Raw genomic sequence first — 21,927 nt, 5'->3', positions numbered from 1 at the left:
ACGCTCTAGGCCAAAGAAGGAGCTTTATTTCCCCAAGCCCGCCCCAAGTCCCGCGGCCCCAGCGGCCCGAGGAGGGAGGGCCGTGGCTGGGGGGCTCCTGCAGGGGGCGTCACTTCCAGCACACGATGATGTTGGGGTCGTTGTCCAGGCGCTCATCCAGCTCCCGATAACTCATGCCTAGAGGGGCGGGCGGCAGGGGCTCAGTGGGCGGTGGCCCTGCCTGACCGTCCCCCTGCCCCACCCCCACCCCAGCCCCCACACCCACCGGTCTTGCAGCAGATCTCGTCGTAGCTGTGGCAGCCGGTGTAGAGGCGCGCCGGGTGGCTGCGCTCCTCCGCTGTGATGCGCACGGGGTACTTCTGCAGCCGCCTCATCAGGTTTTTCATTAGCCCAAACTGGATCAGCTTCCTGTTTGGGGGCAGGTGAGCCCTGAGCCCCTGCCCGGTCAGGTCCCCTGGCCTCGCCTGATTGCAGCTGGGCATCACTAAAGACCCTCTGCCCCCAAGTGTCAGCACCCAGATTCAGAACCTCTGAGAGGGCTGGAGCTCTTTACACAGACGGGGAAACTGAGGCCCGGAGCAGGGAAAGGGGCTGGCTCAAGGGCCTGCAGGAGCACCAGGCTAGGTGTGGCCTCCTGTACTGCTAATCTTGGCCTCTGAAAGAAATCTGGAATCTGCAGACCTCCAAGTGAGGGCATGTGAGGCTGGGCCAGAGGGAGGAGTGGAAGGTGTGCTGGACACACTCATCTTCTCCCAGGCTCAGTTTCTTCTGCGGTAAAAAGCCCTGCACTGCCTGCCCCGTGGAACCAATGCCAGGTAAATTCCACCAGCTGGGAGCTGGCCTTGGAGTAAGTCTCTCCTCCAAGTTTCAGTGTCCTCATGTGTGAAAGGGTGAAGGCACTGCCTCCTGCCGTTTAGGCACCCCGGAGCACTGCAGAAATGGGGTGTCACCCAGAAAAAGGCACCTGCCTCTGGCTGGTTGGCAGATGTCTCCCTTGCTCACCTCTCATCCACACGCTGCAGTTGCTGGGTATAGCGGCCAATGAGGTCTCGGACTGTGGTGCCAGGGCTGAGGCCACAGTAGAGCTGGAAGACATCTCGGAGGCTGGCTCGCTTGTGTCCTAGGGTGACAGCAAAGTGGGGGGGGCACATATACCTGGGCTCCAGAGCAGCTTGGGGGGAGTTGGGAGGAACTGGAATTTGTATCTCTGGGCCCCTCAAAGGCAGCTTGGCATTGTGGAACGAATGCTGGCTTTGGAGTGTGACCAGGGTATGACTACTGGTTCTAACACTTCTTAGCTGTCTGACCAAAGGCAAGGCACTTAAATCCCCATGCCTTAGCTTCCTATCCATAAAATGGGAATACTGTTACTTACAGAGAAGCTTGTGAGGTGATTTTTGAGTCTTAAATTGCCGTATGAATTTACAAACTATTATTGGCTATTATTGGGGGTGGAGGCAATGTTGTAAGTGAACCAGATGCCCTGGAAGCGGTGTCCTTCCCTTATCCTCCTCATCTTCTCATACCTTGTTTGGTGACATAGGCCAGACATTCCTCCTGTAGTGACTTATCATCCACCAGGTCCTGCACTTTGGGCGTGGGGCAGTACACATTGGAATACTGGGGGAGGAAGGATGGATTGAGGCCAGAGGTATCCACTAGCCTGCTCTCCCCCAGATTTATAACCTCCTAACTACAAGTCAGGAAAGTTGCTTCTGTCACTGAGTGGCTAAGTGACCTTAGAGAAGTCTTTCCTAGTTCTTGGGCCCCAGTTTCCATCAGTAAAAACTAAGATGTTAGATTGAACTCCTAAATTCTTTTGATTCCAAAACCTAGAAGCCAATGAATTTGTGTCACTGAAAACCAAACCAAACAACCTAATGAGGAAAGCTGGATTCCAATTCTAGTTCTGTCCTGCAATACTGGTGGTGGTGTTACCTCAAACAAGTCCTTGCCCCTTTGGGGCCTCAGTTTCTTGAAGAGCTGTATAGACTAGACCAAGATCTCTGGCTCAGATGCTTGTGGATTTTGTGTCTGCTCTATCCATGCACACAAACCTCCATTCCCCCTGAGAATTCCCTTTTCTCATTGCTCTCCACTGAAGCATCTCACAGGGAAAACTGGTCTGTTGAGAGACCCCCATTATCTTGATTTCAGGCTGTGCTCTTCCCCACTCAGGGGCTGATACCCTTCCCAAGCACAATCCTCTTCCTTTGTTTCCCTCCTCACCTGGAGGATGGATACCAGAGTCACCACACCATAGTACCTGCAAAAGATACACTCTGCTCAGTGTTGGCCTCTGGCCTCCACTGTGACTGTGCCCTCATCAGCATCAACCAGTGCAGGCTACCCTCTAGCTTATCTCTTCTTAATTTGGTGATAACATCTGTGAGGGTTCACGAGAGGCAAGACCTAGCCAACAGGAGATGGGGGAAGACAGGTCCTGGGAGTGTTCATGTTCCATCAGTCCTTTCCCTACCCATCTCCTGGTTCCCTTAACCCACTCACAGAAGGTTCTGGATGGCAATCCGTACAAGGTTGAGTTCCACATCAGCCTCAGCAGAAATTTTCTGGATGTGTCGAAAGCCATCGATGTAAGGCAGTATCTGGAGAGGGTAGCTATGTCATGACAAAGCCCAATCTGGGTACCCCATACCCCACAATCTTTCCCTCAGGTATCTGAGAGGGAAGCTTGGCTGGTCAGGGGAACCATCAGTAGGCGAGTATGGGGCAGGTGGGCATACTTGCTGTGTAGTGAGGTCCCACTGGGAGTTAAAGAACTCATCCTTGTCTTTGGTAAAAACAGGTACGTCATATTCTTGGGCAATGGGTGGGTCAGGCCGCTGCTCAATGACCTTCAGGTGGATGGTATTAGACTCATCTATAGAAAAATATGATGAGGAAAAGGATTATCCCATTTCCTCTAGATCCCTGGTCTCCAGGAAACTTTCCAGAAGGACCCCAGGATGCATGTGATTGCATTCGTAGGTTTATACTTTCAAAGCATTTTTATACACCATGATATGATGTAGTGGAAAGAATGATGATCCCATGGGCAGAGAGCCCCAGGTTCATACTGAAGGTTTATCATTAACTTGCTATGTGGGTACAGAAAAGTCTCTTCCTATTTCACAGGTGATGAAACCAAGGTTCAATGATATTTGGATTTTGCCCGTTTCCTCCTGTATAAAATAATAGGGATGGGGTAGAGGGCTAGATGACCTTGAAGGCTTCTTACAGCTCTAAAACCTAGGATCTATAAGAATGCTCACCTAATTTTCACAGCAGATATGGTAGAACAGAGGTCAACCACCACATTGCAGAGATAATGATCATCCAAAAGGGGAAATCACTTAAGAGATGTGGAGTTAGCTGCAGAACTAAAATTAGAAGGTAGAATTCCAAGGGCCCTTCTCTCTGCCCATCCTCACAAAGTTAACTGTCTATGCCCCAGATTTTGGAGGTTGACTACAGAGAATTTAACCTTTTCTGTCTTTCTCCCTTTACTTCAGTCAGTGACCTATCTCACGATGCTTCTCCTCTGCATACCCTCTTCTTTCTTCACAAAGACTGGCTCCTATGAATCAGAAGTTCCTTTGGCAGGCTGCTGAAGCCTATGGACCCCTCAGAATCTTATTTTTAAATAACTGAAGGAAATGGTAACTCTCATTTAGAGGTTAGTGAAAATAAAGATGTCTCATTTTTCTCATCCAAGTTCATGGATCTGCTGAAAACTTTTCATGTACTCATGGGGTTTATGTACTCCTGCTCTGTCTACATGGATAGCTCTGAATTCTGTTTTCTTTTGTGCAAGCAGCCCCCTTTCTGGAGGGGGAACTGGGTCTTGTAGCCTTACCTATGGGTAGAGTGCATCTGCCTGTGGCATTGAGCTCCTCCAGGAGGATGGTCATGATGGGCACTAGCTTCTGTTTACTTTCCTCTGTAGACACAAAGCTGCTTTCCAACTACAAGGGAAAATATGATGGAAAAGGTGAGCTACTGTCCTTCTCTGGGAGCTGTCATGAGGCCCATTGATGATGGAAAACCGCAAGCAGGGGGAGGCAGATTCCCCAGAGTCCCATTTCACTGACTGATACATTTTTAATAGCACTGGATTTATAGTCAAGAGGAATGGGGCCTGAATTTATCTCTGCCATTTTATTAGCTATTTGTCCTTGGGTAAGTCATTGAACTACTTGGAGCTTCATCTTATAGCTGGGGAAATAGGTGAATGATAGACTCTGAAGCCCCTTCTAGCTCTAAGTCCATGATCACAGGAACCCAAGTCTTTCTTGCTTGGGCACCAGTTTCCTCTCCAGAAAGTGATTAAACTAGGTGGTCTCTAATATTTTTTTCAACAGTAGGAGAAAGAGCTAAGTAGACCTTTGTGAATCTCATTCCCACCCAAACTGAGTTACTCATGGAAGACCAGGACCATGGGTCAATGCCCCTGCAAAGGTGGCCCCCAAGAAACTGAGGAAAAGGGCTATGACTCAGGAAGCTGTTGGGGAAGGTCCTGACCTCCAGTGTGGTAAGGTAGCCAGCCAGCTTCTTAACGATGGGCTCCAGGGCGCAGGTCTTGGCTCGGGCATCACACACAAAGCCCAGGTTGAAGAGCAGTGCATTTCGACTGTACTTCTTGTGCTCAATGCACACAGGGCAGCCAATCAGCTTCTTCTCCATGGCTGTCCTAAGCAGGGACCAAGGTCAGCACAAAGGGGTGGGAGGTAGAAACCCTCTTAGAGAAGGTGATAGGAGCTAGGTCCCTGGGGACCTTGGGACTGGGTTTTTTGTTCAGGGCCTTGTCAGCTGCCTAGCCCTAGGCAAGATTTCTCACTTACCTCTTCTTTTCTCCTAACACTACTATCCTGGTCTAGGGCTTGGTCAGTTCATGCCAAGGTGATTATGGTACTTTTAATTGTCTCCTTGACTTTAAGTCTCTCTCTCTCTCTTTCTCTCTCTTTAATTGACCCTTCAGTCTGTAATCTTATTTCTGCAGAGTAATCATTCTAGAGCCAAGCTCTGATCATGCCACTTCTTTTCTCAAAATCTTATTCCCTACAGGAGAAAATACAAACTCTTTTTGTCAGCCATTCAAGGACCTGATCATTATACTTTAAAGTTTTATTTCACATGATTTCCCTTTGTATACTTTTTAACCAAACAAATCAGACTATTTCCCAGTCTTTTATGTTCCATATCAAGAATGCATAAACTCTCAACGTTCTACTCTTTGGTGTCCAGCTCAGGCGAAGCCTCTTCTATAAGTCCTTTCTTGATTCCTCCCCAGTCACTTTGTGTTTTAAAAGAACTCTTACCTCCTGTCTTGATATCAGTTTTTTTTTTAAACCTTTACCTTCTGTCTTATAATTAATACTGCATATTGGTTCCAAGGCAGAAGAGTAGTAAGGCTAAGCAATGGGGATTAAGGGACTTGCCCAGGCAGCTGAGAAGTGTCTGAGGTCAGATTTGAACCTAGGACCTCCCATCTCCAGGCTTGGCTCTCAATCTACTGAGCCACTCAGCTCATTGATATCAGTTCTAAGAAGGGCTGTCCCAATTTTTTCTTCCAAAAAGCAATTTTCTATTCAATAATCATCATGCATTTACCATGTGCCAGATAGTGTGGATATCTTTATCATGAATAAAAACTGAAATAGTCCATGTCCCTAAAGATCTTACATCCTACTAGGGGAAATATGTGCATAGATAAGCGTGTAAAAGAGGTTTTAAAAAAAACTTTTACTTTCTGTTTTAGAATCAATACTGTGTATTGGTTCTAAGGCAGAAGAGCATCAAGGGCTAGGCAATGGGGGTCAAGTGACTTGTTCAGTCACACAGCTAGGAAGTGTTTGTAAGAGATTTAAAATAAATAGAAGCCATTTGACCAGTGACGTGGGAGGGAAACAGAAAGCACAAACAACTGGAGGAATCAGGAAAGGACTTTTGTAGGAAGTAGCATTAAAACTGAATCTTGAAGGGAGCCAGGGCTTTCAGAAGTTAGAAATGAGGAAAAAAAGCATTTAGTAGAAGAGCCAGTCTCTACAAAGGCACAGAGACAGGAGATGGATAACACATTTGGATGACAGCAAACAGGCTAGTTTTCCTGGCTAGAAGAGTACACGTGGGAGAATAATGTGAAGTCAATATGAAAACACAGATTGGTGACACATTGTGAAGGGCTTTAAATGCCATGCACACTGAAATTCTTTTTTATTCTAGAGGCCTAGAGTGAACCATTCGCCTCTGTTTGCCCTAGGGAGTGATGTGAACAGATTTGTACTTTAAGGATATATACTTGGTAATGCTGTGGAAGATGCATAGGAGAGGAGACGAACTGAAGGTAGGAAGTACAATTAGCAAGCAATTGTAGTAGTCTAAGCAAGTGAATGATGGGGATGGTGGTGGTTGTATGAATTGAGAAAAGGAGATGTGGAGTTGTTGGAGAGGAGGACTCAAAGGTTTTTTCCCATCATGATAAGGTTGGTTAAAGTAGAGTAAATGCTAGAAGCCTTGGGACTCTGGTTTTAACTAAGAGCTTTGGGTGAGTGGGAAGATGGCTGGGCCGTCCTGGCCCACCTGGGCCAGATGTCTCCTTTGCCCCTTCAGTCAGGGGGTGTTGGCCCCCTCTCTGCCCACTTACACTGTGATCAGCTTGTTCTGGAGCTCAGGCTTGGTGATGACATACACTTGCACGGTGTCAAACAGCTCTCTGGAGATGAAATCCTCTGGGACCTAGGGAGACAGCCCCGGGGAGCTGGTGGGTGCCCCGGTGGCGAAGTGCCCCGCCTTCCCTCCTCCCCTTCCCCCCCTCCTACTTGATAGGTGATTTTGGGGCCCAGAGTGGGATGGAACTCGCTGAAGAAGATGCACTCGATCCTGCTGTTGCTGCCCATGGTGACTGGCCGAGGGGCGGAGAGGGATGGGGGCCTCGGCCCGGCCTCTTGATCAGGGACGCCCGCTCGAGGCGCTGAGGAGTGAAGGACACGCCGCAGGCCTCAGTTTCCCCAGGTTCAGGCCGCATGGGCTCCCCAGGCGGTAGATGCTGGCACATCCCCTGGTTCTTTTTCGCCTGAGGGGCTCCAGCAGCTTCAGGACATTTTCCCCAAACCCAGGACCTCCCCCAAACTCCGCAGGTCCCCCAATTCCAACCCCTGTCAGATGCCTCCTTACCTGTCTGAGAGGTGCAAACAAGCCGGCTCAGGGGAGTACAGCACAATTTCAAGGCGGAGCATTCCTTGCCTTTCTCCACCCACTTCCCAAGGCGACCTGGGAGTCTGCGCACTGACTTCCAGGGGCAGGGCTTCAGAAACTTGTTCTGGCTCAAGTTCTGGACTGGAGGAATTCGTATCCGGAAGTGAGAGCTCCCCTTTCCGCCTAGACAAAGCAATAGGTATTTCTCGGAACTTCCTGTTAGAAGCCGGAAGGCGGTGGGTCGGGGAGGCAGGTGAGCTTAGGAAACTCCAGTCAATTCAGGTTTCTTCACTGGAGCCTGCAGTGTGTGGTGGGACCTTGGTCGCGGGGCGTGGGGATTAACTACAATTCCCACAGTGCTTCTCGAGGTTGCCTAGGTGTCGGGTAACTGGCCAATGGCTAGAGGAACTACTACTCCCACTGTGCCTTACGATCGACTTTAGGTTTTCCTGGGCCAGGGCCAGCGCGGTGCATCTTGGAATCCGCAGTCCCCATGGCTTTACACCAGCATTCTACCTGGGAGCTTCCTGCTTTACTGTCGCCTCACTTCTTGGCTAACCTGTTCAGGTGTGGGTGACACGGGTCTCTCTATTCCAGCCAGGAGCCTAGTGCCTTCGAGGATCGCCTCGGGGGACGGTTTTGCGCCCCGAGCTCTTAGGACCATTTCGACTTCTCGGGACATGGCCCTGACGGTGGAGACTGAGTCGCGTATCTACCGGGGCCTGCGTACCGCCTCGGGGGCTGCTGCCCATCTCGTAGCCCTCGGCTTCACGATCTTCGTGGCTGTATTGGCCCGGCCCGGCTCCAGTAAGTGGGATTGGATCAGAGTGCACCGCTTGGCCGAGGGCTAGGAGGTGGTTCGGGAAGGAGGGGCCTAGAACGGAACTCTCTGACGTGCGGGGCCAGGGCAGCTCCCGGCCTCCGTTTCCCTGTGGAAGGTATCCCCAGGGAGGTTTGTCGGCTTGGGTCTGGCTTTCGAGGTGCCAGTTGCATTTCTGCAAGAAATACTCCTTGGCCAGACTTTCTAATCTTGGCATATTTTGCCTGTATGACCCACCCCAGATACTTCTGGATCTTCCAACAAGACATGTCCCCCATCCGTGCCTCTGATTATTTCCCTACTGCTTTGGGGGAAAGGCCAGTTTCTATCTGTGTCAGTTGCCAGGCTCAAGGATCCTAGTCTTTGGATAAGAGCCTGAAGGAAATTTGGAGATCATCTTTCACTTGGCCTACAGCTCAGCGTATTTGTTGTGGTTTGGCCACTCTCAGCACTTCCTGCTAGATGTATCCCCACTACTTGTGGGAAAAATTGACCAGGTTCTTACTTGTCAGTGGTGAAGTTTAGGGGTTCTTTGGCCAAGTCAGCCAGGCCACTTCCAGAATCTCCAAAAGTTTTATCTAATTCCCTGGGTAGGTGTCTGCCAGTTCTGAGAGGGAGAAGACTGGAAATCTGGAGCCAGAATGAGAAACTTTCTAATTGTTCTGTTGGTTGAATTCTGACCTAGTTGGGAAATGGGTGGTGGTGTGAGGTGTTGGTCCAGGATCAGTTCTCTGGATAAGCTCAAAAAGATCTCTGGGAAATAGTAGTCTGGAATGCTCCTCTACACTATGGCTGCTTAGAGAAATTCCACCTCCAACCTCAAGTTGATCTGGGTTAGACTTCCTAGTTGGGGAGCTAGTCTCATGCACCCAACTGTAGGGAGATAGTTTTGCTGTCCTTACTCTCTAGCTTAGATGATGTATAATCCTGGTTTCTAGATCTCCATTGGTTGCAACCTTCCTCCTTCTTCCAGGTCTGTTCTCCTGGCACCCGGTGCTTATGTCTCTATCAGTAAGTAACCTATTTCCCTTTTGGTCTTTGGCTTGGATGTGGGGTGGAGGGAGGGGCAGTACAGGTATGGACCTTGGGTAGAGGGGGAGGTTTATCTGGGATAAACATTAATAACCACCTAAGGTTCATTCCTGCTGTATTTGCTTGTCTCTAGTATCAGAAGTTTGTAGCCCTTGCTGGGCAGACAAAAGTTGATTTATGCATATACCTAGATGCACTTAAGTCCCTTAGTTTAGCCTATTAAAAGTCATCTAATTTCTCTGGAAATACTATTTAGCTTGCTTGTACAGGATGAAAAAATATCCATTCCATATTAGTCCTACATTGGTGACATAGAACAAATTCATCATCTAGACTTTAGTTTTTCTCTCCAAGCTGCTATAGCAAAAACTCAGTGTGTATGTCTCTGTGTGTTAAGCAATGAGGTAATATTTGAAAAAGGCACCAAATAAATAAATATTTGAATTAAAAATTTGTGGTATGTTAGCTCTTGATTGCAGCTAAATTCTTTTGCTAGTTCATCCAACCCCTACCTTTTCACCATCTAAACTCAGTTGACCTAATGTAATGCCAGCTTGACCTGGATAGTATCAGGAAGGTAATTTGAGCCATCATGGAAAAGTCATAGCCTGAATTTTGGAGCCAGGTAGAAATGTTTGGCTTATCTGCTCTAGGACTTCTGTTCTGCTGTAGAGCTTTCATTAAGATTGGCTCATTGAAAGATGGCTACTTTTAGTCACAATGCCCGAATTCATGCTTTGGCCATATCTGTCTTCCCAGTTCTCCTTCCTGATGACAGAGGCACTGCTGGTCTTCTCTCCAGAGAGTTCCCTGTTGCGATCCTTCTCTCGAAAGGGCCGGGCGAGATGCCATTGGGCACTTCAACTGCTGGCCCTGCTGTGTGCCCTGCTGGGCTTGGGCCTGATTATCTACAATAAAGAGCAGCACGGCAAAGCTCACCTGGCTACATGGCATGGGTGGGCAGGGCTGCTGTCGGTGCTGTGGGCTGGGTTGCAGTGCACAGGTGGGCTGGTGTTGCTATGCCCCAAACTGCTACCACGATGGCCATTAGCCAAGTTGAAGCTGTATCATGCCACCTCAGGCCTGGTGGGCTACCTCCTGGGCAGTACTAGCCTCCTCTTGGGTATGTGCTCCCTCTGGTTTACCACCACACTGGTTGGTGCTTCCTGGTACCTGGCTGCCCTCTGTCCCATTCTTACTAGCCTGGTGGTCATGAATCAGGTGAGCAATGCCTACTTGTACCGCAAAAGGATTCAGCCATGAAGGAGGCAGCATCCATGTGTCCCATCTCTCCCTATTGCAGTAGCCCTGCATTCTGCCCAGAAAAGCTGCTCACAGTGCTGCTAAGATCCTCTTGGCTCTCCTACATTGAGCAGGCCTGGGTCATACATTGTCTCTTTGGGGGACAGGTGGAAGAGATGTACATGGAGCAAGGAAAGGTGCTCTGTGCTCCACATCGAGACTCCTTTCTCTGCATCTTCCCATCTGTGAAGGGGCATGTGTACATGTGGATGGACTGCTGGCAGCCTTGCCTGCCTCTTCTGCTCATCTTTTATACTCTTATCAGTATTAGCAAAAAATTTTTCCAATGTGACCATGGAGAGGAAGAGCTCTGAGCCAGAGCTGATTCTTGCAGGTACCATTCTTCACACTACTCTTTTTAAGAAACAGGTTGGGTCAGCTGAAGCACTGTTTTGTCGGGGGTAGCAGTGGAGTTTGGATGGACTTTGCTACCAGTCAGACCTTGGCTCTGGAGGGTGGAGCAGCTTCCCCTTGCTTGGAAGTCAGGAAGGCCTGAGGAGGACCTGCCATTTCCCAGAGAGCAGGGATGGTGGGAGGGTGAGGCCAAGGAGTTAATGCTGTGTTCTTGTAATTCCTATAAAGCTCTTCTATCTACTTATCCATCTGTGTGTACTTATTATTGGTGTCTTTACTGGTTCAAGAGTTAGTGCCTGAATGGGTCAAGGGAATGACTGGAAACAACCAGAGATATAATTCCTTCTGTGTGGGTTAATCTTACTGAGTTAGCCCAGGGGAGCTAAGGGCTGGGTGGAGGTATGGCAAGATGGAGAAAAGAGCTAACGTGACCTCTCAAAATAGAGGACAAAGGATAGAGAAGATGGTACCTTTCGTTAGTGTAAAGCCTTGACATCTATCTCACAATCTCACAATGAAGGCAGCTGGGCCTGCTGCAAAGAAAAAGAGCAAGAAGCCCTAGACAAGAGGTGTTACTAGCTCTTAAGTTAGATCTACTCTTCTCTCAGAGGCCAGCAGAGGAACAGAAGTCATGGCAAGCCACAAGAAAGAAAATGGAGGGATTTGAGAAGTGATGAGTAAAAATATTCAATTGTAAGATGAGAACAGAGTAGAAATGATGGTGGGGTGATGGTGGTCTCCATTCCAATAGCTTAAAACATAGCAGGGAACAAAGGCAGCAACCCAGGATGAAGTCTGAAGTCTTGTGGATCCTGGGAAGGCTGGACCTCAACAACCATTCAATGAGGCATATGCTCAGGACAAAGCCACTAGGAGCCGGTCCTCAAAGAACTGCTTTATTTATACTGAGAGTCCAGGCTCCCCATTCAAGTGGTCCTTTAAAAAAACACCTCTATGAATTTTAGCCCCGACAGAAGTCCCTATTCTGGAGAGAGTCCAGTCTGGGGATGAAGGCTGTCTCAGCCTTACTCACATGTCCTGCCTGACCCCAGCCAAGGAAAAACCAAACTTCAATACTAACATATCCCTGGGGTAGAGGGATTAGGAGTGGCAGGGTGGCAGAGGTGCCTTGGGGCTGGGCTTTGTCATGTCCAGCCTTAGACCCCCAGAATTCTTTTTTTGACAAACCTTTGCTTGGTAGCTGAAAGCAGGAAGAGGGACTGCTCTACCAACAAAGGTCTATCACAGAATCCAAGGAATCAAGTTACCCCACTGGGCCTGATTGCCAAACCAGTGAACTGGGATTATGAGGCTGAATCATGGGCCAGGTCCCAGAACACGTGCTCCTTGCTCCTGGGTTTAGTGGTTGTCTGGTGAGTTAGCCAGGCCTTGGGGGGTGGAGGGGAGCATAGTGTTGGCATCAACAGAGTACACACAAAATGACCCCATGGACCTAAAAGGATTTCCCTCCTTGCCTTCTCCCCTTGGGAAGCAGTCAGCTTCTGGGTATAGCTGAGCAGGGAGATAAAGAGAGGCAGGGTGGTCCAAATGGTGTGACTACTGACCAGGCTGGGGAAAGGGAGTTATGCCCTTGGGCTGGAAGGTCTGGTTACAACTGGGGAGGGGCCTCCTCAAAGGTGATCAGACTGGATTCAGGGGCAGCCCCTTTCCCAGGGGGATTAGGGATTTTCTCAGGGAGCAGGGGGCTGTCCACCTTGCTCATGGCCTCATCATCCTCATCATCCATGCTAGGCCAGGCAGCTTGGTCTTCTACTCGCTTCAACCGCTCATTTAGGGCCTTCAGGGCTAGTTGCCTGTGGAAGAAAAGACATGGGATGATTATGGAGAGGGCTTGGTCTCAGATGCATCAGAATCTCTGTGCTGGGTCCCAGAGCTTTTTCTTTTTCTTTTTTTTTTAAACCCTTACCTTCCGTCTTGGAGTCAATACTGTGTATTGGCTCCAAGGCAGAAGAGTGGTAAGGGCTAGGCAATGGGGGTCAAGTGACTTGCCCAGGGTCACACAACTGGGAAGTGGCTGAGGTCAGATTTGAACCTAGGACCTCCCGTCTCTAGGCCTAGCTCTCAACACACTGAGCTACCCAGCTGCCCCCCCCCCCCCCCTCAGCTTTTTCTATCAACTTTATAGTTCCTCACACATCCTGCTTTAGTTGTGATTCATGGTCAAGTTGGGGTTTTCTTGGCAAAGGCACTGGAGTAGCTTGCCATTTTCTTCTCCAGCTCATTTTTTTTTTAAACTGATGAGGAACTGAGGGAAACTGGGTTAAGTGACCTGCCCAAGGTCCCATAGCTAGAAGTGTCTTGAGGCCAGATTTGAACTCAGGAAGATATCATGTCTTCTTGCCTCCAGGTCCAATGCTTTATCCACTGTACCACTTAGCTGTTCATATCCCTATTATATTCCCCTTCCCTGCTATCTCTGCCATTCTGAAAACAATTTGCTTCTTTTCTAAGCAATTTTTCATTTTAGGTCAATCCAATTAATACTGAGTCTGTATATAGTTCAGTTGTGCCTGCTGGGTGCTATGGATGATGGGGGGGAAAGTTTTGCTTTGATTTAGTGGGAAGAACACTGGAGTTGAAGTCAGAAAATGTTCTTTCAATTTGGCCCAGTGGCTTGCTTACTACTACCTGTGTCACTGAGCTTGGTTTCCCTATTTGTAAGATGAGGACGAAACTTATACTACCTGCCCCTTCTTGTCAGAATGCTGTGAGGATCAAATTAAAATGTCTCCAAAGAAGCAGGCACTACATGCTATCAGCCAGCTGTTGCTGTTTACCTTCTTTCCCTGGACATCCCAAATCATTCCTGGGCACCTGTCCTGCTGTGGTAGTTCCACAGCTGAAGAAGGCACAGCAAAGGTTCTACCTTCTTGGATAACAGTGCTGGGGTGTATGGGTGGAGTCCCTTCAGGACTAGATCCTCAGGGCAAGTATGTGCTGGGTCTCAATCTACAATATTTCTGAGCCCTAAGGGCAGTGAGGATTGGTACTTTGGATGAGATAGAGGATATGAGATGGAAACCAGAAAGCAATTAGGAATGGGCCCTTGTAGTGTCCTGGACTTCTTGAGGAGTAGATGCTTTGAAAGTAAGACTGCTGGGGGTAGTTGGGTGGCATAGTGGATGGCCAGCTAGGCCTAGAGGCAGGAGGTCCTGGGTTCAAATCTCTAAGTACTTCCTAGCAGGATGACTTTGGGCAAATCACTTAATCTCTGATGCCCATCCCTACTCTTAAATTTTACCAGTATCAGCTATTCCTCTTATACCATTCCTACTAAGTCCCTTGCCCCCAGGACAGGTCAGTCTACCTTTTCTTTCTCTGGGGAAGGATCTCCTGGCAAAGCTGTGACAAGTGTTTCCTTTCTAGTTAGGGGACTCACTAGTCCTAAACCATTCTTTTTGATGGTCTGCATCCATAGCTTGAAGGTAAGTTTCCCAAGGCTCTAAAGAGCAGTGCAAGGTTGTGGAACAGGTCTTGGCACCATCCTCTGAAGTGAGCTTTGTTATTCACTATATAAATTTAGGCAAACCCCTCCCTCCTCTCTGGGCCTTAATTTCCATCTGTGGGGAAATAAGCTTCTTTCCCTGTTCCTCCAGTCACTTCCTACACTTTTTCTGGAGTGATGGTCTCTAATCAGTTAATAGATTTTGAGTTTTGGACCAAGGCATACTAACAACTTTTTTTTTTGGTACTTTTTTTAATGGTACTTTAAGATAGGCAAAACACTTTCCTGCCAACATTCCTAAAACATAGGCAGTACAAGTGTAATGAGGAACCTGGGGTCAGGATTTCTAGTAACTGCTAGTGTCTAGATCAGACCCCAGAGCTTAGAGAATTTTCCATTACACTCTCCTTGTGGAACACGGACCAGGGTTCAACTTGTTCTCTGTTGAGAGGTTCACTTAAGATTGAGAATGTGCATGGGCAGCTCCAGAGATCTATTAGGAGGGTCAAGGCAGCTACATGGTGATAGAAGGCTAAGCTTGCTAACTGATCTGTGCGGTTATAGATCATCTGTGCTTCCCTAATCCACCCCATGACCCTAAACTCAGGGCTGGTAGAAACCTGCCTAATTGGCAGGTGACAATTGGGAATAGGGAGGCCACAGTGCTGTTGCCCCCAGGGGCCTCACAATCATCTTCCTGTATTTGGTCTTTGGGCAGACATGCTAAGTTTGCCTATTTTGTCCCATTTTTAGTTGGGTCCTTTCAGCCCCTGAAGTTCTCAGCTAGGAGAGAGCAAGTAATTGTCAAGTTTGTCTTTACCATACAACCTGGAATTCTGAAAAAGCCAGCCTGTTCCTAGCCTCACCTGGGTGGAGAAAAGAATACTGAGAGGTTAAGACTGGGACAGAGAACAGCTTTAAATACTATTCTAAGAATCTTTTCCTCAGAATTTTTCCTTTAAAGCTTAAAGCTTTAAGCTCCAGGCAGGAGTCAAAAATGTCTCCTGGCCCCACCCCTAATCTTCAGGGTGGTTAAGACTGACCTTTGCTCTGGGTACAAAGGAACTCTAGCATCAAGGCCCCACCCTCTCAGCACCAAAAAGCTTGTTTCAACTTTTAAGTAGATGATCCTTGGAGCAACTAGAGTCCTAAGGACCTGGATTCCTTTTCCAGCTCTGACACTCACTGGGTGATCCTGACCAAATCATTTCTCTTTTGATTTTAATTTCTTCCTCTGTCAAATGAGGCAAGCTATACTGCTATTACCTATTTTAACAGAGTTGTGAGATCAGTGAAAGTTTAGGAAAGCACTTTCTAAACCCTTTAGGCCCAGATCCAAAGGGTTTATTTCCAAAGGGATAATTTTCAAGAATAAAGTTTGAAGGTGATTGAGATATGATGTTGATGTAGTTAAATGGAGGAGTTCTCTCTCCTGCTTGAAGTATGCTAATAACCTGAGGAAAAGGGCAGGCTATGATTTCACATATGTGTGAATAATGTAGCTGAAGCTTAGCTTGGTTTACAGGAAGTGAAGCAGCAGTTTTCTCGGGGGAAACAGAAACAGCTGATTTATTCAATGGGTCTGGCTGTCCCCTAGGGAGCTCAGGGGAGAAACAAGCAGCAAGCTTTACCTACCAAAGGGTAGAGTTTTCTGGCAATAATAAATACCTCAAACTTTCACATGCAATGTGAATCTAGCAGAAAAACCTGAAGGCTTGAGCTTTGGGACATTTAGGTAAACCCAAGATTGCAGGAAATTATCTAATTATAGCCGAGTTTAGAGAATAGTGAGTTCTAGCTCTCATATAGGCCTTACATTTCATACGCTGAGAAAAACTTCAGATTCACAAAATGTACAAATTGGAGGGACCAAGAGAGGATCTAGTCCTAAGGCTTCTGAAGACACCAAGTTAACACAGTGGAATCAAGAGTTCTGTGCAGGGCAGCCAGGCAGAACAGTGGACAGACATGCTAGGCTTAGACATGAGTTCAAATCTGGTCTTCTGTACCTGTGTGACCCTAGGCAAGCTACTTAATCCTGATTGCTTAGCTTCAACTCCTAGCTCTGTAGTTTACAATCTAAAGGACTTTAGGCAATTCTCACTTTTTTCAGACAAGAAGCTAGGCTAAGAGTAGAGTCCAGGTCACCTTCTGAGCTACTGGCAGAGCCAGAACAAGAATCCAAGTCTGTTATCAGTAAGTCCTACATGCACAATCAGTACAACACTTCAAGTCAAATGTGAGACTCTTCCAGACAAGTGGTCTTTCTGCCTGCCCCTTCCTTTCCCTCAAAAACAATCAGATTATGTTCCTAGCTTTCTCTAGTTTCCTGGCACCAGAAGAAAGAGGGCACCCTAATGTTTATATTGGAGCTTCAGCTCCCAGCAAAATGGCACATAAAACTGGATGTTCAGTGAAGGTTTAGAAATAGAAACGATGAGAATGAAATCCCTAAACGGAGAAGCACTGGGTTTGGGTTCCTGAGCTTTCAGAGTATGCTACAGTACCTGATAGGATGAGACCCTCGAATGTCAAGCATACTGGATTTGGGAATGAAGAACTGGGGTTTGAACCCTGCCCTGCTAAACTGTATGACCATGGGTAAATAATGCAACTTTAGATCATCTGTAAAGTGTGGGGAGTGGATTGGACGATTTCTAAAGGTCTTCCCCTCCCCCCCCAAGTTCTAAATCTATGAATCTTATGAGCCTACCTTCTCCGCTCAGCATCCTGGGGGTCTGTGCCAGGGAGGCTAATGGTTATGGAAGAAGGAGCCCCAACGTCATAGCGCTTCACAGTCTTTCTGCAGACTTTCACCTTCACGAGAAGACTGTGCACCAAGTTTGCCACCAGGGCCACAACAGGCTGCAGGATTTCGGGGAAGAAGGTGGCAAAAGCAAAATGGTCCGACATATCCCCCCTGCCCCGGCTGTGGCGCTGGTAGAATCGCAAGTACACCCAGCCAGAAAGCACCCCAAAGCCATAGGAAGCCAGGGCACTGCTGTCCACTAGAGGAGTGAGTCGTAGCAACATCAGGGAGACAAGCAGCAGCATGGGTACCACTCGCATCCGCACCTGGGGCACCTTCAGCACCACGCTGTCCCCCATAGTCTGTTTGAGGGCTACCAGGACTCCGCCCAGGAAACCTAGCATCCCGTGGATGCGCACGGTGAAAAGATAGGCCAGGTTGAAGGAGGCCATGTAGGTGAGGAGGTAGGCGAAGGCACCCAGCAGCCCCACAGACACGTTCACCACGGCGAAGAATACGAGCAGCTCCAGGGCCCCCCAGAGCGGCTCCAGCAGCTGGCCGGCCGCCACCACCGTGGCCAGGCTCAGGGCCACATCCCACACGTGCAGCTCCACCAACCCGTGCGTGGCCAGGGTCCAGACCCAGAAATTGGGCGGGAAGAGGTAGCCGGGGGTGACGGCCAGGCCCACGGCCGTGTCCAGCGCGAAGGACAGCAGGTAGAGGAGCAGCACCGAGGCGCACAGGGCCTTCACCACCACGCTGGCGCTAGCCAGGGCGGCGCCCAGGGACAGGCGGGCCCCGGGCCCAAGCGCCAGCCCGGACCGCTGCGGCTGCTGCATCTTCCGGGGACTGCGGGCCGCGGGCGGGGGCCTGGCCTAGAGACGGGGCCGGGCCCCCGGGCCCGCTGGGGGACCCCGCGCGGGCCTGGCCGGCTCTGGCTTCAGGCCGCGGCCTCCCCCATCCGCCCCGGGTCGGCCCGCCCGCCCACCGCCGGGGGGCGCCCTCCCCGTCTTCCTCCGCGGGGCCGAGGCTCAGCGCCGAGGACCCCCGAGGGGCCTGAGCATGGGTTGGAGGTCAAGTCCACTTTCGCCGCCGTCGCTGCCACCGGGTTCCCTCAGGCCGCGGCCTCCTTAGCCGCCACAGCCGCAGCCGCCTCCGACTCCTCCGGGGCCGACAAACAGACCACTGCGCCTGCGTAACAGGAGCGGGCCACTCCGCGACTCTCGGCCCCGAGGCACGACGGGACTTGGAGTCCGCCTCCCAGTGTGAGGCAGTGAGAACGGCGCCTGCGCCGATTGGATCGCAAGCGAGGGGCTTGTTGGGAGTTGTGGTCCTGGAGCGGGAAGTGATGGGAGAGAGGTCAGCCTCTCTCTGAATATCCGAGAATCTAAAGGAGTTTTTGGCTCACCCACGGCCTGAAGGACCGACCTGGGACTGGAAAGGCAGCAGTGGCTTGGGAAATCGGACCTGGCTCTGGGGGTTCCAGCTGTCTGGAGTGGGTGGGCAGGACGAGACTCGCACTCATCACCCATCTCGCCCCAGGCCTTGCGGAACGGGGATTGTTAATATCCTGCTCTACTTCCTGCCTCCACCCTTTGGTTTGCCTTGAATCCCAGGCCCAGAGCGAAGGGGCCGGACTTTGGGGCGTCCAGAGCGAGACTGCGAAGAAGCAGTCTGGGAATGGGGGAAGGAGAAGAGATTCATCTTCTCCGCGAGTTTGGCTGGTCACCATAGACATTGTTTGAAATGAGGATTTTCCCGTCAGACCTGGGGTTCCTTGAGAACAGGACCAAGGAACGAACATCTGAAGTCAAGGCTGGGTCTCAGTCCTCAGATCCCCAAAAGGAGGACCTCAGAGAATTGCTCTTCCCAGCAGAGCCTTTTTCCTTCAGCTCCACAGCTCAGGTTTGGGGGTGGGAGTGGAGATGATGGGATGGAAAGGGAACGATTTGAAGTGAAAATATGAACATTATTTAATAACTGATTTTTTTTGTAATAAACCATTTGAAAATATTTTACAAGGAATCACACACACAATATTTTACAAAGTTTCTTATCTTTTTTTGTCGCTTTTGTATCCGACTTGTCTGTACAAAAAAAAAAACCCAACAACAAAAAAAAACGAAGGAAAAAACGCAGAAAAAAGGAAAAAGCCCCTGGCGCCTTCTCCCCCAACCCTCTCCCTTGGCCTGGTTGGGAGAGAGAGAAGGGAGAGAAAGGAGGCCCTGAGCCAGATGGGAGATGAGCTGAGTTAGACCCAGTTTCTGTTTGGACAACTACCTGGTGGCTTTTGTTTAGTTTTTCTGTTTTTAAACTTAAAATATATATATTATATATTTATTTATATTTCTGTATACGCCTTGGTTTCCTTGTTTTTTTTTCTTTTTTCTTTTTTCAATTCTCCAGTGAGCACCTGACTAAACTACAGAATTACACACACTCCCAAGACACAGCTGGCACTCAAGTCTGTGCCAGCATGGACCAACACACACTGAGAAAGCAACAAGCAACAGGACCATTAATTAATGAAGCATTAATTAATGAATCACCCCTTCCCCCCCTCTTTTCCACATCTTAAGAGGAAACACCCTCCCTCCCCTTGCTCTTTAGTGACCTGCCCCTCCCCCCCACTGGAGGATTTGGGAAATGGAATTGGAATGCACTGAAACCCCCTCTGAAGGCTTTCCCAGGCCCTGCCTGATTGAGTGTATGTGTGTAGGGGATAGGGTGGGGAGGGCTGATGTCCAGTTCCGGGGATTGGACATTTTGGCCTGGGGTGGTGGTGGGGTGAGCACCTGTTCAGGGTTTGGGGAAAATGTACACAGGTGCCAGGGCAACTGAGGAGGTGAGACCTTGGGTGAAGAGCTGGGGGAGAGGGATTAGGGGTATCCACTTCAGTGTCTCCCTCTGCTGAAGTCATCCCTAGGAAGGCAGGGCTGGAGTGAGGGCTAAGTAGGGAGGGGGAGTGGCACTGGTTAAAGGGTGCTCTTGAGGGCCCAAGAGGCATGGCACAGCAACCAGGCAGAAGATGAGTGCCGTGAAGGGGGGGGGGTGTCCTACCTCTTCTCTTGCCCAGGTATGGTCAAGACACTTAGGCTGATGTTTGGGGGAAATCTGAAAATCTTTGTAGGGTCGGGGAGGGGCAGAGATGTGAACACTTGATCAAAGGAGGGGAGACATCTATTGGACACTGAAAATTGATTGAGGGTGAAGTGTCTGGTAGGTGGTGGGTAGGAGCTGGAGGGGTTGGCCTTCTAGTGACTGACCTGGCATTTGGCACAGTTTAACATTCAGCTTTGGAGCCTGAGGGGTAGGGGTAGAGGGTAACAGGGGAAGTAACAGTGGACAAGCATTGGGGGGGGGGGTCAGGACCTGAACTGGGTGCTGCAGGGCAAGGAAGAAACTGAAGGAAGTGGAGATGAGTGCATTTCCTGGGGGAGTGAGAAGGGATTGGGGTGAAGAGCAGAGACTGAGAGCAGGCAGTGAGTGCCCAGCCCCAGAGAGATGAAGCCTGACAAAGCCTCTAGGTCCATCCCAACCCCTTTACATAAGGCTTCGTGACTCTCACCCTACTGATATATATATATATATGTGTGTGTGTGTGTTTGTGTATGTTTCCCTTTAAACTCTACAATGCTGTGATTCTGTAACATGTCTGAATGCATGTGTAATACATATGTTTCTATTTCTACCCGTGTGTCTGTGTGTACCCATGTCTCTGGCAGGGATCAATTGGTCTAGATGACCTCCTAGGTCCCTGCCAGTTCTGACTGATTGTGTGTGTGTGTGTCCATCCCCTCACTCTAGCCAGGTTGTTTCAGGTTCAGCAGTCATGGCTATCTTGCTCCAATCAGGGAAGCTGCCTGGCAGGGGCTAAAGGGCTGGGGGCTGGCAGGTCCCTTGGGTAGATCCCAGCATCCACCCTGGCTAGTGGGTGCTTTGCTTAGATCTGAACTTGGTCTTAGCTACGTCCCTGGACGGGCCTCTCCCTGTGTCTTGAGTGGCCTGTGTGATGAGGTCCAGGAAAGACGACTAGATGAACATATACGTGTGTGTGTGCGTGCGCGCGTGTGTGAGTGTGTGCACATGTGCGTGTGTGAGTGTGTGCGCGTGTGAGTGTGTGTGTGCGCGCGTGTGTGAGTGTGTGTGTGCCTGTCTGTGAAGGTTGAGGGCTGAGCTCACATGGTGATGTGCCTCCCAGAATTGAGCCTCCTAGTCCCTATTCCCCAGTCATTCTCTGGGGTATCTAGATGCTCAGAGGTAAGAGGAGAAGGCTGGGGAACTGGGGCCATAGAACCCTTGACCCCAGCCTTCCTTAGAATTAGTGAGTCTGAGTGTACTCCAGGAGTTGGGGAGGGAGAGTGGCAACTGTGAGGACTGATGCTCCCCCGAGCCCTGCAGAGTTCAGCCCAGCCCAGGCCTGGGCGGCACATGCCTTTGGCACCAGCACACACACACACTGCCTGGAGTGAGGGTGGTCGTGAGGTGGCAGGTGTTGGGCTGGGGTGATCTTCTGACAGCAAAACAGTAAGACATGGCATTGGGGTCTCAGGCTGCGGGGCCTAGGGGAGGACACACCCCAAGGACCCCCAGTCCAGAGGATCCACTCTCCCACAGGTGGTGGGTGGTGGGCACAGCAAGAAGGGAAGGGTGGCTGAGGTGAAGGGGCCGGGGCTGAGGGGGATGGGGTTCAGAGGTGGCAGGGGGGGTCATTGTGAGGCCAGGGCAGGGGCAGGGGTGACAGGCCCAGGAGGAGCAGCAGCTGCAGGGATACCAGGATGCCCAGGGATGCTTGGAAGGAGGCTCCTCGGCCACAGTCTGAGGTATCTTCCTGTGGGCACACACATGGTTCAGGGAGTTGGGGGAGGCAGTGAAAGGGGGTGGGGGTGGTCTGGGGGGAAAGGGCAGCCAGACTTCTGGAGGTCTATGTCTCGCTCCTCTGTCCTGTCACTGTCTTTCTTCTCTTGTTCTCACTCCCTAGGCGCCTTCTACTGTGGTTGCATTTTTTTA

The 21,927-nt window shown here is 49.9% G+C and overlaps 4 protein-coding genes across 6 annotated transcripts in view; 1 reads left to right on the top strand and 3 right to left on the bottom strand.

The window, feature by feature from the left end:
- Positions 1-4: 4 nt before the first annotated feature.
- NPRL2 (NPR2 like, GATOR1 complex subunit) lies at positions 5-6,950 on the bottom strand. Its single transcript, XM_001368278.3, has 11 exons — positions 6,819-6,950; positions 6,644-6,735; positions 4,522-4,690; positions 3,857-3,965; positions 2,745-2,881; positions 2,509-2,606; positions 2,230-2,266; positions 1,527-1,620; positions 1,003-1,120; positions 266-408; positions 5-177 (listed from the first exon to the last, which is right to left on the bottom strand). The coding sequence occupies exons 1-11, from the start codon at positions 6,894-6,896 to the stop codon at positions 110-112; spliced, it is 1,143 nt and encodes a 380-aa protein (XP_001368315.1). The 5' UTR covers positions 6,897-6,950; the 3' UTR covers positions 5-109.
- Positions 6,951-6,968: 18 nt separating this feature from the next.
- On the top strand, positions 6,969-10,946 carry LOC100022046 (transmembrane reductase CYB561D2). Of its 2 annotated transcripts, XM_001368319.4 has the most exons (4): positions 6,969-7,447; positions 7,792-8,001; positions 8,988-9,025; positions 9,806-10,946. In XM_001368319.4, exons 1-4 carry the CDS (start codon positions 7,162-7,164, stop codon positions 10,307-10,309), a joined length of 1,038 nt encoding a protein of 345 aa, XP_001368356.2. In that variant the 5' UTR covers positions 6,969-7,161; the 3' UTR covers positions 10,310-10,946. The 2 variants fall into 2 exon arrangements, with proteins under 2 accessions (XP_001368356.2, XP_056661002.1); XM_056805024.1 differs by lacking the exon at positions 6,969-7,447 and having other exon boundaries at positions 7,864-8,001; positions 8,953-9,025.
- A 639-nt stretch (positions 10,947-11,585) lies between these two features.
- On the bottom strand, positions 11,586-18,128 carry TMEM115 (transmembrane protein 115). The gene is made up of 2 exons (XM_001378621.3): positions 16,882-18,128; positions 11,586-12,516 (listed from the first exon to the last, which is right to left on the bottom strand). The coding sequence occupies exons 1-2, from the start codon at positions 17,754-17,756 to the stop codon at positions 12,312-12,314; spliced, it is 1,080 nt and encodes a 359-aa protein (XP_001378658.1). The 5' UTR covers positions 17,757-18,128; the 3' UTR covers positions 11,586-12,311.
- A 737-nt stretch (positions 18,129-18,865) lies between these two features.
- The window catches only part of CACNA2D2 (calcium voltage-gated channel auxiliary subunit alpha2delta 2), a 452,436-nt gene continuing 449,374 nt past the window's right edge, over positions 18,866-21,927 (bottom strand). For both annotated transcript variants that reach the window (XM_056805022.1, XM_056805023.1), the window contains one exon: positions 18,866-21,748. In XM_056805022.1, coding sequence (XP_056661000.1) covers positions 21,608-21,748 — 141 coding nt within the window. In that variant the 3' untranslated portion in view covers positions 18,866-21,607. The remainder of the gene's footprint in view (positions 21,749-21,927) is intronic.

This window comes from Monodelphis domestica, chromosome 7, assembly GCF_027887165.1.
Source record: "Monodelphis domestica isolate mMonDom1 chromosome 7, mMonDom1.pri, whole genome shotgun sequence".
Classification (NCBI taxonomy): domain Eukaryota; kingdom Metazoa; phylum Chordata; class Mammalia; order Didelphimorphia; family Didelphidae; genus Monodelphis; species Monodelphis domestica.
This window is presented reverse-complemented; position numbering and strand designations above follow the sequence as displayed.

Excerpts from the sequence above, each read along its gene's own strand:
- NPRL2 (XM_001368278.3), bottom strand. The coding sequence starts at position 6,896 with ATGGGCAGCAACAGCAGGATCGAGTGCATCTTCTTCAGCGAGTTCCAT. Across the intron at positions 1,621-2,229 it reads CTCTGGTATCCATCCTCCAG|TATTCCAATGTGTACTGCCC; the intron begins GTGAGGAGGGAA and ends TTCCTCCCCCAG. Across the intron at positions 409-1,002 it reads CTGCAGCGTGTGGATGAGAG|GAAGCTGATCCAGTTTGGGC; the intron begins GTGAGCAAGGGA and ends GCCCCCAAACAG.
- LOC100022046 (XM_001368319.4), top strand. The coding sequence starts at position 7,162 with ATGCCTCCTTACCTGTCTGAGAGGTGCAAACAAGCCGGCTCAGGGGAG. Across the intron at positions 7,448-7,791 it reads GCGGTGGGTCGGGGAGGCAG|CCAGGAGCCTAGTGCCTTCG; the intron begins GTGAGCTTAGGA and ends TCTCTATTCCAG. Across the intron at positions 8,002-8,987 it reads ATTGGCCCGGCCCGGCTCCA|GTCTGTTCTCCTGGCACCCG; the intron begins GTAAGTGGGATT and ends TCCTTCTTCCAG.
- TMEM115 (XM_001378621.3), bottom strand. The coding sequence starts at position 17,756 with ATGCAGCAGCCGCAGCGGTCCGGGCTGGCGCTTGGGCCCGGGGCCCGC. Across the intron at positions 12,517-16,881 it reads CAGGATGCTGAGCGGAGAAG|GCAACTAGCCCTGAAGGCCC; the intron begins GTAGGCTCATAA and ends TTTCTTCCACAG.